This window comes from Taudactylus pleione, unplaced genomic scaffold (genome assembly GCF_031769625.1).
Source record: "Taudactylus pleione unplaced genomic scaffold, aTauple2 ptg001605l, whole genome shotgun sequence".
In the NCBI taxonomy this organism is placed as follows: Eukaryota; Metazoa; Chordata; class Amphibia; order Anura; family Myobatrachidae; genus Taudactylus; species Taudactylus pleione.
Genome location: NW_028286002.1, coordinates 298,067 through 318,335, shown reverse-complemented (window position 1 = coordinate 318,335; position 20,269 = coordinate 298,067). Strand labels below are relative to the sequence as shown.

Sequence of the window (20,269 nt, the reverse complement as noted above, 5' to 3'; positions counted from 1 at the left end):
GTCATGTCCAAGTGCTCTGATGTCACTGTAGTGTCCATATCTAGCAAGTGGAATGATGGGTCAGTCTCCAAGTTGAAATCGTCGTCATTATCCTCAGGCTCAAATTAATCCGGTGTGACCATTTCATACTGGATTGCCTGGTCATGTCTCTTCCTGATACTCTGGGCAATGGCCTCTTAACATTCTTCTTTACTTTGCTGGATTGCTTCTTTCATTGCTTCTGCAATGGTGTCCTTCAGCCCTTCCTTCAGCTCTTCTTTCAAGTTGTCAATTTTCACCTCCAGATGACCAACTTTTCCCATGAGGTCTCTCACCATCCTAGCACAGCTACGTGTGCATGCATTATCTTCTTGGAAGGACAGTTTTCGATGAGTTGGTGAGTGGGATACATCTTCCACAGGTGTACAAACCAGAGGCTCCAAGGTGTCCAGTTCTTCAGGTCCATAAATCACTGGTGTTTCCTCCTGGTTCTGGACATTCATGGGTTGCTCCACTTTCCCTGGTCCATTTTCTCCTATGTCTACTTGCAAAGCGTTGTTCTTGGGCTTTGCATTCTTCCTTGCCTTGCCAAGAACAGGTACATTTTCCTTCCCTGCTTTCTTCTTGGAAGGTTTGCTTGTAGACAGTTGTGGGACTAGTGCACTCAGCCTTTTGGTCTTTGGAAGTGGGCAAGATGAGTTTCTATGGTAAAATCCTTTGCTCTTCACCATTTTCACAGTTCGGTGCATTCTGAAATACACAAGTATAAAGACACTAAATACAATGTTAAGTAAAATAGTGGAAACACATGTACTGTATACAGTAAATGTTTCACATTACAACACTGTAAACAATTACAGTACTCATACTGTACTGTACTTTCAAGAATGTGCTGCTACTGTACTCTATACAACTCCAGTAATAACCCTATCACACAGAAAAGCAAATTCCAGTACTGTAGCATTACAGTAAAGCACTTTACTGTACTTGGTGCAGTAATTTGCTGATGAACAGATTTTTACTGTATACTAAGCAGTGTTAGGAGACAGTGAAAAGAGATACTGTAAGGTACAGTACTGTACCAACCAATCAGTTCCCAACTGTAATTTTTCAACGTTGCATTTGAAAAATTACATTTGGGAGCTGATTGGTTGGTAAAGTACCTTACAGTATCTCTTTTCACTGTCTCCTAACACTGTGTGTGTGTGTGTTATATATAAATATAGGAGATTACAGTGCCAAGTGTTGTTAAAGCCCTAACCAATATTGTGAGGTTGAATAGAGGCACAAGATAATAAATATGATAAATAACATAGGTGTCTAAAAAACACTCCCTAATGATATACTGTACTGTACAGTACTGTAGGTGTCAGCTCATCAGTAATAAAATGACAATGGTGATTTGTCAGTAATAAAATGTGTGAATATCTGAACTGATATACGGTACAGTACAGTACTGTACAGTAGAGCGCCAAATGTGCTATTTTTATAACATAAATCAAAACTTATGGCTTTATTCAGAGGCGGCCGTATGGTCTACGACCGCACGGCCGCCTCGATGTTTGTCTAGTGCGCAGGCGCACGGGGGAGCTGGCTCCTTCGTGCGCATGCGTGAGACCCGCTACGACCGACAGCGCCGGTCGTAGCTGGTCTCTTTCCAAAGGGGGCGAGCTGTCGATGTTGATTGACAGCTCGCCCCGTTAGGAAGGCGGGTCGGGGGGGTGGCAGCCCAAATGGAGGCGTTCCTATGGGAACGTCTGCCATTTGGGGGAGGCCCCACTGACATCACTAGTGATGTCAGTGGAGAGCTTCTGGCTCTGACAGAGCCAGAAGCTCTCCGGGGCTTGCGACAAGTGAGACCCTACCCTAGGGTCTCGTCGTAAGCCCCGATGGTTTCGATGGTCAAGGACCATCGCGACCATCAACCTAGCGGTCGTTAGAACTGTGGGTGTAAACCCACAGCCTAATGACCGAAACAGAGGCGGCCGGTCAGGATGCCAGTTTCTGAGCGACCACTTGCATCCTCTGACCGCCTCTGAATGAGGGCCTTAGGGGGTCATTCAGACCCGGTCGTTATCGCCGATGCGCTCGGACCCGGTCGATGGCCCCCCACAGAGCATGCGCACGACGGCGCCATCGTGCGCATGCGTGAGACCCGCTACGAACGACAGCGCTGGTCGTAGCGGATCTCGATTCAAAGGGGGCGAGCTGTCGATGTTGATTGACAGCTCGCCCCGTTTGGAAGGCGGGCTGGGGGGGTGGGACCCCAAATGGAGGAGTTCCCATGGGAACGCCTACCATTTGGGGGTGGCCCCACTGACATCACTAGTGATGTCAGTGGAGAGCTTCCGGCTCTGACAGAGCCAGAAGCTCTCCGGGGCTTACGACAAGGGAGACCCTACCCTAGGGTCTCGTCGTAAGCCCCGATGGCCGCGATGGTCAGAGACCATCACCGAAGCGGTCGTTAGAGCTGTGGGTGTTAACCCACAGCCTAACGACTGCAACAGAGGCGGACGGTCAGGATGCAAGTGGCCACACAGTTTCTGAGCGACTGCTTGCATCCTCCGACCGCCTCTGAATGAGGCCCTTAGTGTGTACAGTACCATTAGAACCATTAGTGTAAAACTTAAATGTGCAAAGTGGTGCAATAATGCGATGATACAGTACTGTAGATATAATACGTGCATACAATTACATACGTACAGTAAATCCAATTTAAGGTGCGGAATATTACAGTACTGTGTACAGTACAGTATATCAGCCTAAAAATACCATAATATATGAAAATAAAAAAATTTAAAAAATTAATTCAGAATATATAGTACAGTAGACCTGACTCTCACACATACTGTACTGTGTAGGGCAGTACATAAAAGACAAATAAAAAATTATATATTATTTAATATTCCACACCTTACATTGTATTTACTATACGTACTGTATACAGTATAATTGTATACACATACAGTACAGTACAGTACAGTATTATACTGTACCTATCATTGCATTATTGCACTTCTTTGCACATTTACTGTAACTTTTACACTAATGCTTCTAATGGTATAGTACACACTTAAGTTTAAATTTATGTTATACAAATACTGGTAGCACATTTGGCATTCTATATCAGTTCCGAATATATATACAGTACAGTACTGTACCGTATATCAGACATACTGTACTGTCATGACCAGGGCTAAACATACAGTACTGTACAGTAACAGCTAAAAAGTATTACACATTAAATTTCCTAACATTTACACCAGCAGATACAGTACTGTAATATGAAATGTGGCCTGCTGATGGAAACTAAGGGGCATATTTTACAGGTTGTGTTTAATAAATGATAATTTTGGGCTTAGTGGTGATATATATTTCCCAATTTTATCTCACATCAAGCTTTGATACATACAATATGTCCCTTGATACGCAAAGATGCATCTATGAAGGAGACAAACAGGACATTACACACAGTAGTATTGCAACTGAAACTAAGATGGTCGCTGAGCAAACACAAGATGGCCATGGGGATAGCAAGGTCACTCACGGGAGACTAAAAGGGGTAGTGGGCGGCTAGGAATTGATCAGCGGTATACGGTGTATGATTGAAACCTGATACGCAAATCAAAATCAGCGTCTACGGGGACGGGCAAAGGACAGGGCATACTGAGGCAGCGGGATATTAAACACAGCAATTTTGCGACTGAAACTAAGATGGCCACTGAGCAAACACAAGATGGTGGTGGGGACAGGACGGTCACTCACGGGAGACTAAAAGGGGCAGCGGGCAGCTAGGAATCGATCAGCAGCATACGGTGTGTGATAGAAACTTGCTACGCAAATCAGCGTCTACGGGGACGGGCAAAGGATGGGGCATACTGAGGCAGCGGGATATTAAACACAGCAATTTTGTGACTGAAACTAAGATGGCGGCTGAGCAAACACAAGATGGCCGCGGGCATAGCAAGGTCACTCACGGGAGACTAAAAGGGGTAGCGGGCAGCTAGGAATCGATCAGTGGTATACGGTGTGTGATAGAAACTCGATACACAATTAAGTGTCTAACACAGCAAACAGCAAAATGACCGTGATCCATACATAGCAAGCTACTTACAGTACCAGCGGGTTGATGCTGTAGGAACAGCTGTAGAAGCTCAGGGTACAGCAACAAAGGTGACTCGGAAGTCAGGCAGAGTTGCAGAGGTAGATCACGGTAATGAGCAGCAACAACAGTGACTTAGAAGTCAGGCAGCATTGCAGATAGAAGTATCTCAAGGATTTGTACTGTTGATACGTGCCGATGAGACAATCCGAGCAGCAAGTCCGTACAGTTAAGTAGCAGATTCACAGTGTGGATAGCTTGGCCAGTCTGAGATGCTCTTTTATGCTACTAGAGACAAAGAAAACCTTGCAGCCAAAACTCTGCCATGCCATTGGACCACAAGGAAGTGCATTTTTCAAATACACCAATCAGCGGCCAGATTTTCAGCGGGAAGGAATTCTTTTGTCTCTGGTAGTATAATATAGCGTCTCAGACTGGCCTACCGATCCACACTGTGAATCTGTTACTTAACCGTATGGACTTGCTGCTCGTCTCTTCGGCACATATCATAAGTACGAACCTTTGCTATCTGCAACGCGGCCTGACTTCCGAGTCGCTGTTGTTGCTGCTCATTACCATGATCTACTGTACCTCTGCAACTCTGCCTGAGAAAGAGAGAGAAAGAAAGAAAGAGGGAGAGAGAGAGAGTGAGAGAGAGAGAAAGAGAAAGAGACTAGGGAAAAAAAGCAGAAAGATACAGTACTGTACTTACGTGGCATGGGGAGGCCACTGGGGCCTGGAGGAGGCCTTTCGGTTGGTGCTGCTGTTGAAAAAAAAATTACAGTATGTTACTTACTGTTACACAAGTACAGAAAAGGGAGAGAGAGGGAGAGAAAAAGAGAGAAAGGGAGACAAAGAGATAGATGGAGAGAGAAAGAGAGAGAAAAAGAGAGAGAGATAAAGAGAGAGAGAGAGAGGGAGATAGATAGAGGAGAGAGAGAGAGAAAGGGAGAGAGAGAAAAAGAGAGAGACTGACAAGGGAAAAAAAGCAGAGAGATACAGTACTGTACTTACGTGGCATGGGGAGGCCTGGGAGAAGCTGTGCCTCCTGTTGCTCCTCCTTGAATTTTTTGACTGTGTGTATAAGAAAAAAACGATTATAGAAAAAATAACACCTCCATAACACCTATACAAACACACAAAAAACGAGAGTGATACAGTAGAAGACAATGTACAGTACTGTATAGTAGTGTAAGGTACAGTACTTACGTGGGCAAAAAACAATAATTGGCTCCTGGTCGGTGGGGGGCCGGCGCTGGGCCTTCGGCTTGCCTTGTTGCAGAACTGTGGGGAAAAAAACCAGAATGTTCCTGTTACACAAGTACAGTAGAGAAAGAATTAGGGCCTGATTCAGATCCGCGTGCAATCGGGTCGATTGTCCGGGAGTGCGCACGCGAGCCCTGGAGCAAGTGAGATGGGTCTTTGTAGTACGGGACTGAGAGACACTGTGAAAGTAAAAAAAGGAGTGCGATACAGTAGAAGACAATGTACAGTAGTGTACGGTACAGTACTTACACAAACTTGCCTGCCTCCTTTTCCACCCCTCCATGGCTGGCTGGTGCCCTTCTGTGCCTTGCACTGTGGGTAAAAAAAATTATCATTTTGCCTGAAAACAATGTGGAAAAATGTCAAAAATTCAACCTGACAGTACTATTACTACTGTATTATTACACTTTACTGACAGTATCCACTTACTGTAGAGTGTGGGACATGGGCATTAGACCAGGTATACAGTATATGAGGCGATATTGTTCATCAGAGTGCCGGCGTCGTCAAGTGTACTCTATGCACACTTGCTGATCCCAGCAGCAAAGAAAGACAAGGGGGTGGGAGGGTTAACAATATCCATAGATTGACCTGCATGTACAGCCCAGTGCGGATATCGTTGACGCCTTGGGGGAGCATGCACACGCATCCTTGGTGATTTACTGCATACAGTACACACTAGACGATATGAATAACACTGTATAATGTACTGTACTGTATCATTGAACAATATTGTTAGCGTTCATCCAAATCATCTAGCGTGTATGCACCTTAAGACAGGTCACCGAAACAAACTGTGCAGTACTGGAAAATAAGAAAAACACAAGGACAGAAAGAATTAGCGTGTAAGAAGAAGAGGTTGGAGATGTGTGGAGAGAGAGAGTAAGTATACAGTGGTAGAACAATGTAATGTACACTACTGTACTTACAGATCGGGGCAGGGCTGCTGCATGCTTCCACTAAAAAGCAGTCATCTGTGTGTCAAAGAAAAACAAATGTTGACAAGTCAAAAAATTAATGAAAACACACGAGAGAAAAAAAGAGAGAAAGAGACAGAGAAAGAATAAGAGAGAGAGAGAGAACAATGTACTGTAGTGTACAGTACTGTACTTATGCAGACTCTCGCTGGGGCCGGCTGAGGGTACGGTCTCTGGAACTGTGAGGAAAAACAACATGTTATTTTCCCTGAAAACACATGAGAGAGTGTGAGAAAGAGAGAGGGAGAAAGAGAGAAAGGGAGGGAGGAAGAGAAAGAGGGAGGGAGAGAGAGAGAGGGAGGGAGAGAGGGAGACAGAGAAAAAGAGAGAGAGAGAGAGAGAGGGGGGGAGAGAGAGAAAGAAAGAGAGAGAGGGAAAGAGAAAGAGAGAGAGAAAAAGAGAGAGAGAGAAAGGGAGAGCAAGAAAGGGAAAGATAAAAAGAGAGAGAGCGGGAGAGAGAAAGAGGGAGCGAGAGAGAGGGAGAGACTAGGGAAAAAAGCAGAAAGATACAGTACTGTACTTACGTGGCATGGGGAGGCCACTGGGGCCAGGAGGAGGCCTTTTGGTTGGTGATGCTGTTGAAAAAAAAACTACAGTATGTTACTTACTGTTACACAAGTACAGAAAAGAGAGAGGGAGAAAGAAAGAGGGAGAGGGAGAGAGGCCACTGGGGCCAGGTAGGGGCCCTTCAGTAGGTGATGCTGTTATGTTACTGTTACACAAGTACAGAAAAGAGAGAGAGAGAGAGAGGGAGGGAGAGAGCGAGAGAAAGGGAGAGAAAAAGAGAGAGAGATAGAGAGAAAAAAATGCAAGTTTAAGGTTTACTGGATTCGCTGCTCTCCAGCTCTACTATCACTATATGGAGGTGTTCTGCGTAAAGAAAAGAATAATACAGTAATGTTCAGTACTCAGTGGGAAAGTAGAGGGTAAACATACTCAACTGTAACATTACTACAGTATATACTGTACTGTACTGTATTACAGTATTAATACAAAATGTCCTACAGTATACAACTGTATACAGTACTTACTTGGCTGGGGAGGGGAGTCTGGGTCCTACTCCTTGACTGGGGAGGGCTGAGGCCCTTCAATGTCTTCAACTAAAAGACACAAGGAGATAAACGGTTATTGTGTAAGGAGAAGACATTGGAGATGTGTTGAGAAAGAAAGAGAAAAATAGAAGAGAGAAAGAAAGGGAGAAAGAGAAAGAGAGAGAGAAAAGGAAAGAGAGAGAGAAACAGAGGGAGACAGTGAGAGAGAGAAAGAGAGAGAAAAACAGGGAAAGAGAGAGAGAAAGAGAGACAGATAGGAAAATTAAAGAGAGAGAGAAAAAAAGAAAGAGAGAGAAACAGAGGGATACAGGGAGAGAGAGAAAGAGAGAGAGAGAAAAACAGAGATAAAGAGAGAGAGAGAGAGAGGAAAATTAAAGAGAGAGAGATAAAGAGAAAGAAAGAGAGGGAGAAAGAGAGAGAGAGAGGAAAATGAAAGAGAGAGAGATAAAGAGAAAGAAAGAGAGAGGGAAAGAGAGAGAGAAAGAGAGACAAAGTACTGTAAAAAAAATGTGGTGTAGTGTACTTACGTTGCCAGGTGAGGCCACTGGGGCAAGGGATGTACCCTTCGGTTGGTGATACCGTTGAAAAAAAATAAAAGAAAAGAGAGACACTGAGAGAGAGGGAGAGAAAGAAAGGGAGAAAGAGAAAAAGAGAGAGGGATAAAGAGAGAGAGCGGAAAATGAAATGGAGAGAGAGAGAAACAGGGATAAAGGGAGAGAGAGAAAGAGAGAGAGAGAAAAAGAAAGAGAGAAAAACAGAGAAAGAGAGAAAAAGAGAGAGAGGGAGAGGAACATTAAAGAGAGAGATAAAGAGAAAGATAGAGAGAGATAGAGAGAGAGGAACATGAAAGAGAGAGAGATAAAGAGAAAGAAAGAGAGAGAAAGAGAGAGAGAAAAACAGAGGGAGAGAGAAAGAGAGAGAGATACAGTACTGTAGAAAAAAATGTGGTGTAGTGTACTTACGCGGGCAGGTGAGGCCACTGGAGCCAGGGATGTACCCTTCGGTTGGTGATACCGTTGAAAAAAAATAATGTTACTATTACATAAGTACAGAAAAGAGAGACACTGAGAAAGAGAGAGAGAGAAAAAAAAACAGATGGAGAGAGGGAGAGAAAGAAAAGGAGAAAGAGAAAAAGAGAGGTTGGTGATACTGTTGAAAAAAAATAATGTTACTATTACACAAGTACAGAGAGAGTGGAAAATGAAATAGAGAGAGAGAGAGAAAAAGAGAGAGAGAGAAAGAGAGAGTAAAAGAGAGAGGTCGAGAGAGACTGACAAGGGAAGAAAAGGAGAGATATACAGTACTGTAGGAAAGATGTGGTGTACTGTACTTACGTGGCATGGGGCTAATACCAGTAGCCTCCTCATCAATGACCAGTCTGTCTGTGTATACAGTATAAGAAAAAAAATATTATACAAAAAATAAAAAAGGCAGTAGCATGACACTAGTGTGTCCATACTGTAACTTTTAATCATTACCACTGTCATTTGAGGAGGCTGATGAAGGTGGTGGTGGTGGTGGTGGTGGTTGAGGTAGGACTGTGGACAAAGAACACTGTACTGTCAGTTTCCCTCAAAATCATTTTGAAAAAAAGAAACTGTACAAATCTTGATCACTCCATAACACCAAAAACAAACACACAAATGAGAGAGAGAGAGAGAGAGAAAGAGAGAGAGAGAACAATGTACAGTAGTGTGTACTGTACTTACTCTGACAATTCAGCCCAGTGGTCCCGGCTGCTGGTGGTGGTGGTGATGGTGGTAATGGTGGTGATGGTGCTGCCGGGGCAGGGGGTGCGTCTCGCCTTGTGGGGAAAAATAAATGTCGTCATTAAGGAGAATTTGAAAACAAGAGTTCAGACCTCTATTCCAAATTGGCGAGGGATTACGGTACAGTACTGTAGATGGCCTTAGGGAATTAGCTATTGACCATGATAAACATACAAACCAATACAGTATACTGTAGTACAAAAACTACTGTGGTCTGTGAAGCTGGCATTGGGCCCAACATAAAACAGTATGGTACTGTACTGTACTGTATATAAAAAAATATACAGTACAGTAAAGTACTGTATGACCAAGTGGTGCAACGTCACACAGAGGCTCTGTGGGCGGTACTGTCGCCACCCCACGAGCTGTACTTTTGCCTTGCAGGGTGCCAGGATTGGCACCCTGCTGCCAGAATTACTGGCCTTTGCATACTTTGGATGCTACTGTGTACTGTAGGCAAACCCTGGCGTTTAAAATTTTTTAGGGGGTCTACAGTATTTACTGTACTAAGCAGTGTTAGGAGACAGAGGGCCCCATTTACAAACTAAATATAACCCCTTCAGCGCTCGCTAAAGGGGTTATACCATCTTCCTGTATTTAGTAAACAGTGGTAATCTTAGATTACCGCTGATTGTACACCATCGCTCTCGCCATCTAAAAGGTGGCGAGAGCGATGTGGGCCCCATTGCTGGCAATGGAGACCCAGCGGTGCCTTTTCGGGTTCAACGAAGCCTTCCAGGCACTGCCGGGTCTCCCTGTCATGCACATGCGCAGACGGACCGTCGCGCATGCGCACTACACTGGAGCCTGTCGCTGGCAGCGTTAGGCTGCCAGCAACCCAGTGGAGGACCTCGCTGAGGACTTCGACTTCGCGGGACCTCGCCAGAGGGGTAAGTATTACTAAATACCAGTGGAATTTTCATTTGTATCACAGTGATACTAAACGAAAATTCCCGCTGGTATTTCCCTTCGTTTGTAAATGGGGCCCAGAGTGAGAAGTGATAAGATACCAGCCAATCAGCTCCCAAATTTCATTTTTCAAACACAGCCTATGAGATGACAGTTGGGAGCTGATTGGAGACCCCTGAATCTGTCCGTGATGTACAGTAATAATGTCAGACTTAAAGGGGGCAGGCCCAGCACAGATATATAGTGTGTACAGTAGATTAACATAGATTTGGTCGACAGGCATTAGAATGGTGGATCAATCAACTTGCCTTTTGTTACTGTAGGTTTATTATACAAACAAGCCATGTCGACCAATAGTGTGTCGCCCTTTAGTCCATGTACAGTACAGTACTGTAGATTTAAACACCGTCAATCAAATGTCAGCCAGTCATGTCAGTGTGTGGTAACAACTGTCAGTCATCGTCAGAAACTGTAGTATCCAACACCCTACAGTGCAGTGTACAGTACTGTAGAGTATGTCAGAGTCGTGCATTGTACTGTATTTGTTATTGTACAGTATACTGTAATTCATGTGATTATACAGCAATACTGTACCTACTGCACCTTATACGCCTCCTGATCCTCTCTAGGCGAGGCCTGTCCCTCCTGAGCAGGTCTGACCACCTGCGCTGCAGGTGGTTGCAAGCCGTAGCGCCTGTATATCTCCCTGCTGGCACTTCTGCATGTGAGCTCTTTGTCTTGGTTAGTGGCAAAGGGTTGGTCCCGCCACCTCACCAAGACAAAGCGCTCGCCAGTCGAGAATCTCCTCACCCTTATCGCAGCCATTTTCAATAGCCAGTTACGCATGTCACATGACGCATAACGTACGGTGCATAGCGCACAACGCACAACGACACTAATTCACTCGTTACGGCAGGCGTCTGTGATGCACTTTAGTGTAGTCATAACCGTAGTGGCATGAAATCACTATTGTGTAACATTCATAGCGGCACACTACAGTAGTTGTCCTAGCAGATGGGGGATGGTCACTTTTCGTACCCATTTTCAGAACACAAGGGCAGAGCTGACTGCTTACAGTAAATGGATTAACAAAGCATCCTTTATTATGGTAATGAGAGGCTCTTGCTTGGTTTGGGGGAAGGGACCTGATGCACTGTGTATGACTCTCGGCCCACTGGGCATGCGCCAGAAATCCCATTGCAACCCTCCTACTGGGCATGCGCCCACCAGAGATGCCATTTCTAATCCATCGGAGATGGCTGACAGCCACCATAGCGCCAACCGTGTAATATAGAGAGCTCTCTATCATGCAGATCCCACTACTACTTACTGGACATGAGAAATCACTATAGTGTGCAAGGTTGGAACAGCATCGACATTGTCGTAAGTTTGCACTTCAAATGCACAGTCAGTTTGTAATACAGAGAGCCCTCTCACAGACAGAGGCCACTGTCAGTTACTGCTGAAGAGACATCGCTATAGTGTGCAAGGCTGACACCGCATCTACACTGTAGCAAGTTTGCGGTGTAACGCTATTTTGCACTTTAAACGCACAGTCAGTTTGTAATACAGAGACCTCTCTCTCATACTGTACTGAGTCCATTCACTACCAGTTTCTGCAGTTATGAAATCACTATTATGTGGTGCAAAATTCAACCGCACTGTCAGTTTTTAATATACAGTACAGACACATTCATAGCGGCACACTAGTTGTCCTAGCAGATGGGGGAGGGTGTCCATGGCAGTGGTCACTATTCGTAGCCTTTTCAGGACACAAGGGCAGAGCTGAATGCTTACAGTAAATGGATTAACAAAGCATCCTTTATTATGGTAATGAGAGGCTCTTGCTTGCTTTGGGGGAAGGGACCTGATGCACTGTGTATGACTCTCGGCCCACTGGGCATGCACCAGAAATCCCATTGCAACCCTCCTACTGGGTATATGCCCACCAGAGATGCCATTTCTAATCCATCGGAGATGGCTGACAGCCACCATAGCGCCAACCGTGTAATACAGGGAGCTCTCTCTCATACAGATCCCACTACTACTTACTGGACATGAGAAATCACTATAGTGTGCAAGGTTGGAACAGCATCGACATTGTCGCAAGTTTGCGGTGTAATGCTATTTTGCACTTCAAGCGCACAATCAATTTGTAATACAGAGAGCCCTCTCACAGGCATAGGCCACTCTCAGTTACTGCTGAAGAGACATCGCTATAGTGTGCAAAGCTGACACCGCATCTACATTGTCGCAAGTTTACGGTGTAATGCTATTTTGCGCTTTAAACGCACAGTAAGTTTGTAATACAGATATCACTATTGTGTCCAAGTCTAGGACAGTGTAGGGAGTGGTGCAAAATTCAAGTTTTAAATGCATAGTCAGTTTGTAATTTAGAGGCTTCCCTCTCATACAGAGCACACTACTGTAGCAGTTTCTGAAGTCATGAAATGACTATTGTGTACAAGTCTTGGACAGCGCAGAGTGGCGCAAGGGTGAAAATTCAACAGCATACTGTACAGTATTGTAGTAATAGAGACAACTGCGCATGCACAGTGATGATCTTGCATATGCCATGGCATAGCACTACATGGCGTATGGATTGGCGCCACAGATCCCATTGTAACCCCTCCACTGGGCATGCACAAGAAATCCCATTGCAACCCCGCGGAGCTGACAGCCACCACAGCGCAGACACTGACGAAAGTTTTGCCCTATTTAAACGCACAATAAGTTTGTGATGTCTTACTTTTAAGCAGCCTTTTAAACAACAACACTACAGTATTACAGTGCAACACTACTACAGCAGTTTCACTATAGTGTCCAGAGCAGACAGTGCCAAAAAAAAAAATATTCTTTTCCAGGGATCGAACCCGGGACCATAATTCTTCCAAAGTGATCACCTAACCACTAGCCCACGCGCCGGCTAACGTACAGTGAACCACACATAGCGGCCTCATCCTTGTGCACTCGTCCCGCTGCTGTTTTTAATTAATGAATTATAAAAATGATAAAAGAATTGTCATACTGTAATTCATCCCATCTCAGTGAAAGCTGTGTGTGCATCTCATTAATCTACAGTATCGGTCATACCGTGATAACAACTCGGGCAACTTCTCTACTGTTCAATTATGTACAATACTGTATGTGCACTGATTTGCATCCTGTTATAAGATCTTACTGTATGTACATTATGTGACTTTAAAAATATTGGTTGTGCGAACATGCAAATGCTGTGAATGTGATATCCATCCAAGTTTAACAGTATGGCATTCAGTACAAGGCATTCAGTACAAATTACAACAGTGGAGCACTCGCCACCCAGCGGTTAAGCTCTGTATTACATGCTGTAGCATATCCTTCATTGAAGAATACCACAGTACTCCACAAGTCCATGGCGCGACTCAGAGGCCTGCACACCACGCCACAAGTCCATGGCGCGACTCAGAGGCCTGCACGCCACACCATGAGCAACAAAATAGCTGGGCAGATCGGTATTTAATAACTAGTTGTATGCACCAACTATATTTTCTTTGTTATATATCTGTACATTTACACAGCTTTGAAGTGAATAGGATTATTTCCAATCTGTAGCCAATCTTGGCTCTTGTTCACAAGGCTACACCAATCCATAGTCCAGAGGTTCCCAAACATGGTCCTCAAGGCACCGCAACATTCAGGTTTTAGAGATATCCATGGTTGAGCACAGTTGGTTAAATCAAATTGGCTGCGGTACTAATTAAGTCACCTGTACTCAACCATGGATTTCTCTAAAATCTGAACAGTTGGGGAGCCTTGATGACTGCGTTTGGGAACCTCTGCCGTAGACCATTATATTGTCAAAGCAAAAAATTAACCAAACTATACAGAAAGTACATCAACAAACAGTATATGCATGAAAATGTAGCTCCAGATGAATATGAACAAATGTAATATATAATTATTTGGTCGGAGATCAAACTGTTGCATTGGATTTCATGGATGACCTTTCATTTTACCTTATCAGAGCAATTAATGTTATTACAAGGAAATATGCAGAGAAATAACTTTTTTGGAAAGATCAGAACATATTTTTTGTTCAGTTTTACCAAGTCTCGTTTCACAGGTACAGTAGATATCATATAACCCAAACCTATAGCTGAATGACATTGGAGAATATGTATGAAATTAGAATAACAAAAACACTACAAGTCAGGATTGTGGAATTCTGTAATTACTACACTTTGGCCTCTACTTTTTCTTTGTTCTGCTTTCATATATGTTTTTTGTTACTGTATGTCCATCACAGATTCCTTTCCCTATGGCATTTTTCTTGCTGAATTTTTATGCTATGCTGCGCAAGCTGAAAGGTTGTAATTATAATAGCATGTTACCCGGAATATTGTAAAATGGTTGACATTTATGTATGTAGAGCAATGGAAATTGGAAATATTTGTCAATTCATATGACCCAAAGCAGGAAGTCTGCTTGAACATCCACAATATTTGTGCTGTCGTTATCCATATGTATGCATGGATATCATATGGGGTGGGGTTACCTCAGCACCCACAATCATTTCAAAAACTTGTCTGCTATGGTCACCGTCATGGATTCTCACATAACTATGTTTGTTACAGTACTGTATGTTTTAATTAATTTACACACTAATGGCTGCTTCGCCTAGAACACTTGTGGGTTGCATGTACAATACGTGAAACTAATGTATCATTTTTTTAAATTTAACTTCCTGTATTTTTTAGTTCCACAATGGTTTTTAAATCTAAAATAAGTATCTGTGCACTTATGAAGAGCGTGTTAGCTACTATTAATCTTGTATCAACTTTGAGTAATGGCACCTGTTTTTCTGAATACTGGTGTCTTTTTTCATAGAAATAAAGCACAGTATATTTTTTATCATTATTATATCACTAATGCAGTTTCAAACAAGTGGTTTGTCATTAAATTGCTCACTGTTTACACATACAGGTTGTCTCCCATATCCAAATATTCCGAAATATGGAATATTACGAAATACGGAATTTTTTTGGCATGACTGAGATAATGAAACCTTTGATTTTTGATGGTTCAATGTACACAAACTTTGTCTAAGGCAGAAATGATTGAAAATATTGTATAAAATAACCTGCAGACTGTGTGCGTAATGTGTATATAACACATAAATGCATGTATATTGGGGTCCTATACCCAAGATATTTAATTATGGTATGCAATTATTCCAAAATACGGAATATTCCGATATCCAAAATACCCCTGGTCCCAAGCATTTTGGATATGGGAGACTCAACCTGTATTACTATTGGCATTTCTTGTTAAAGTGTTTGTCATGAAAAATGATGTAACCTTTCCATATTATAACATGTATTGTTCTCATTACAGACAGAATGCCAGCCCTAAAAATCTGCTCCTCATTGTGATCCCTGTACTGCTGATTAGCTGTGTCACTCTTTTTATAGCATTGACCCTTATAGCAATACAGATTCAGAAGAAAAGAGGTAAGAGTTCATGATACTTGGAAAGTGAAATATAAACATGTAATAGAGATATGCGTGAACCCCCATGTTTTGGTTTTGAGTCTAATTCATCATTGCCAAAACCACCCTCAGATATTTTGGTTTTGGATCCGGATTTTTTTTTTAAATTGATAAAACAGCTAAAATAATATAATTTGGGCCTGTTTTTGTTGCTATAGTATTATTAACCTCAACATCATTAGTTCCCAGTCATTTCCAATCAACTTTGACCACCTCGCAGCTCACAATATTATTTTCAGTTTTCACTCATATTGGCCAAAGGTTGCAGCGAGCTGACTGGTTTAACTAAGCAACAGAGCAGTGGCACAAACACTTGGCAGTTTAAAAACGAATGTAGCACATCTAGGAAACAGTGGCAGACATGATACAAGTAAATGGAGGTTGTAGTATTAATGTAAGGCAGGTAAAGGATTGATTGATTGATCGATCGATCACTTGATTGATTCAATTATTGAAATGGAACAACTAGAAAAAACAAGAATCCAAATGAGATTGATTTGATTGATTGATTACAGAATATAACTCTAAATAAAAAATAGATAAATAGAACAAACCATTAAAATAAAAGAATCCAAATGAGATTGAGTTGATTGATTGATTAATTGATTGATTACAGAATATAACAAATCAGAGATATGAAAAACACATCCAAAATCCCAATGACATTGATATCTCAGGATTCAAGATAGAATAACAGCCTACTCAAATTGAATAAATAATTATTAATTATATGATTTGATGATACTAGTCTGTGTCTGCTGAGAAGCTGCAGCAAATGGGGTCTATGTACCTGGATGAGAACCTGGTGATAGATGATATTGTAAGATACAAAAGAACATGAATGCCCCAATAAAGTCCAGTAAATACAGTACACTGACTGTCAAACACACACAATCTTGGCAAAGCCTATAATGAAAAGTGGCGCATGACGGAATTTTCCTTGGGCCCTCCAACCCACCTTTATGTTGTATATTAAAACAGACATGCACAGGTTAACAAACCAAGAACTTCAGCGACAGGGATGGCCAATTTTGTGGCTGAAGTGCTTGGTTTGTTTGGGTCCCAGAAAACAAGCTACCAATGGGCTTATGGCAGCTAATAGTATTGTTAATTATCCCTACAGTTGAAAGATGTCATTATCACCCTCTTTCTTATCCTTATCAGTGTTGTTAATATCATCATCACACAATAATAGCTCATTCCCACTGGAATCCACCAAAGTCTCAGTAGTTTGTTGTAATTGGCAGCAAAGAATATGTATTTAATTTTTTGTACATCAGTTTTTCAACATTTTTAGGAAGTAGCCTCCTATGCCAATTGCACACAAGGTTTCCAGCTGAGCAAAACACTGTTTCCAAGTATACACTGGAGGTTGGACAGCTTACATAAAACAAAGCTGTTTTGTACAAGGGGGTCTAAATTATCTTTTTTTTTCCTCCCAGTATTCAAAGGCACTGTGCTGGTGTAAAATACATTCCCCCTCCTCTCACAATGTCATGGCTTGTAGTGTAGGTTTGGATGGCTTTTTGCTGTTCCTCCAGTCACTGAAGCATATAAAGGGTGGAATTCCACCTGGTTACAACATCTTGCTTCAGTTGGTGGAATAGCAAATTGAACTGTTCTTGCAGCTGCTGCAGTAACTTACATGCAGTTCCTGAATGCTGAAAACACATAGAAAGATTAATGGGCCACATACAGCATCTCCTGCAAACACCTGTAATTTAAATTTAAAAAATTTGCACAACCAAGTTTTTTGCATGTGCAAAACATGGTATGTGTTCAAACTCACTTAGTTGAAATGCTGGGCATGTAATGCCGGCTGTCGTGATGTGTCCTGTCAGAATACCGACATAGGCATCCCGATGATTGGTATTCCGACAGGGGATGGGTAAGTATACTTACCCTCCCCCATTCCCCACCTAACCCTCCCTTCTTGTAGCCTAACCCTAACCCTCCCCATTCTGCACCATAACCCTAACCCTTCCCATTAGTGCCTAATCCTAACCCTCCCCCCTTCATGCCTAAACCTAACCTTCCACTCTTAGTGCCTAACCCTAGCCTTCCAAGCTGTGTCTAACCCCCAGGGATGCCTAACCCTAACCTCACCCCCCAAAATCTAACCCTAACCCTGTTACACTAACTAAACCTAAAGCAGCGATCACTAAGGGTGCCTGATTTACTTCATTCGGGCTGGCATCCTTCGGCATTCCGGCGTCGGGATTAAGGTAGGTGTCAGTATTTCGATGCCTACCTTAAATCCCTTGTTGGGATTCCCCTGTTGGTATTGAGACCGGTGCCATTGCGGCCACTGGTTTCATAACTACATCCCGAAATGCTTGTATAATGCTACTTGCATTGTCAGAAATGACAAACCCTGAGGAGAGTCTTAAGAGTTTAAGGCATTTGGCTATCACATCCTTGAGTTTTTCCAAAAGATTGACACTGGTATGCCTCTTAGTGAAGCCGGTGATACAGAGAGTAGCCTGCCTGTGAATAAGCTGGTGTTGTGTTAAATACTGCTGCTGCTGAAGGTGATACAACCACCCAGTGGGCTGTCACAGTCAGGTAATCTTTTGTTTGACCAGTATTGCTTGTCTGTCTGGAATCAGCCTGGGATCGGCAGTTACTCACCATGGTACTGGTTTCTCCTGACTAGCCGCACGGTCAGACGTCAGGTGCGGCATCGGGTGACATTCTGAGTATTATCCCCAGGGCCCTGTTGACTTCCATGCAATCCTCCATATCGGAGTTCCTGTGGCAGTGGTCATGGGCGCAGCCATATTGTCTGTCTCACCTGACCGATCCTTCCACCAATGGTCGCCTGGTCACCTCTCAGCTCACTTTCTACTCCAATGGATAGCTACCTAAGGTTATAAAGAAGGACTCCAGGAAACAGGAAGTCACCTGAATAACTTCACTTCTCCAGTAGGTGCTAGCTTTGAATCACTGTTCCAGGCTCCATGCTGTTGTAACCTCAGTGCGCTTCACCAGTCTCTGTGATATTTAACTTCAGTCACAACTGTTATTCTCCAATGATATTCAGCATCGGTCACTATCAATATTCTTAAGTGATATTCAACATAAGTCACTTCAGTGATATTCAACATCAGTCACTACCAGTGATATTCACCATCAGTCACTACCAATATTCTTCAATGATATTCAACATCAGTCACTACCAGTGATATTCAACATCAGTCACAACATCAGTCACTACCAATAATCTTCAGGAATATTCAACATTAGTCACTACTGATACTCTTCAGTGATATTCTACATCGGTCACTACCGATATTTTTAAGTGTTATTCTACATCGGTCTCTACCGATATACTTCAGATTTACTACATCAGTGATTGCCAATATATTCTCCATTGATAATCTCCAGACACTCAGTTGTCTTTCTTATCTCCCTGTCAGTAGCTAATTCCTGGGTCCCTGATCAGGGGGCCTCAACCTGCTCATTGGGCGTAGCTGAACCCATATCCCAATGGAGGAGTCACTAGTGAAAACTACCAATGAGTTAGACTCCGCACCTCTGGTTAGGTCTCATCAACACCCGGAATTAGCTGATGAGGAAAACATATTTACTGCTGTCTCCCCACCTAGTCACCACTCACAGTCCTCTGACTGGAAATCTCAAGGTAAAGGTCTTGACATTGTCCACATATCTGTAGTTAAGCGAAAACTCAACACTATGTCATTTTCTAAGCCAAGAATACTTTTTTTAAATGTTCAGGTATAGGCAAAGAATTGCTGTTCTGGTAAAAATGGTATCGAGATGGAACTTGGTAATGGGGACAAAGGACCTCAACTAACCGTCTAAAACCATATGCAGTGATGGCAGATATTAGAAGCAGATCTAATGCTCGCATATGTATCATGGCTGCAGTGATCCACTGTACAACTAGGTGGCAGCTTTCATACTTGGTTTCTCTTGCAAAGGTTTGTTTCACAGTTAAATGTTGTTTTACTAGTCTTCTTGGTCCCTTTCTGTGATGAAGATTCACCACCATGCACCAGAGCCCTAGAGCGCAAAGATTCTTCTGGGGAATCCTGTATAGGGTTGGAAACAGTTAACCTTCACTAATTGGATGCATGAGGATTACCCCCCATTACTAATGAGGAGATTGATGATGGTGTTAGCGGTGGAGATCCTTGTTGCTGGCAGCTGATGCTGGACTGCTTACTATTAGTTTTAACAGGATTTCAGAGAATTTCCCAAATTAATTGCAAATGATGTAACAGGGAGGAGTTTCCTAGATAGTTAACTTCCCTACCTCTACTTACTTTTTTGTCACAAATGGTACAGATGGCTTGACAAATGTTGTCAAGATTTGGGTAAAAATTATTCCACACAAAAGAGGTAGCTCTTTTGATCTTATTGCCAGGCATGACCATGGCCATCTTCTTATCATGGGCAAGAACTGCTGCCACTGGTGGCTGACTTACTTTGACACAAACAACATCCTCTTCCTAAATTTATCAACTTGTCTAAAACATTCATCATCAAAATCCTCAGTATCGTCAGATACACAAATATCCCCCTCATCCAGTTGCACTCCCACTGTAGCATCCCTAATTTCTATGTCACCATCTTTACTTTTACTGCTACTCATCCTCACAGGGTTGTCCATAGGGGGGGCACACTATGGCTAGTTTCACACTTGCCATTTTTGGTCAGC

At 42.9% G+C, this 20,269-nt stretch overlaps 1 protein-coding gene across 1 annotated transcript in view; it reads left to right on the top strand.

Moving 5' to 3' along the window:
* The window catches only part of LOC148442148 (uncharacterized), a 290,790-nt gene that overhangs the window by 211,156 nt on the left and 59,365 nt on the right, over positions 1-20,269 (top strand). The window contains exon 12 of the mRNA XM_088464170.1: positions 15,431-15,546. Coding sequence (XP_088320296.1) covers positions 15,431-15,546 — 116 coding nt within the window. The remainder of the gene's footprint in view (positions 1-15,430; positions 15,547-20,269) is intronic.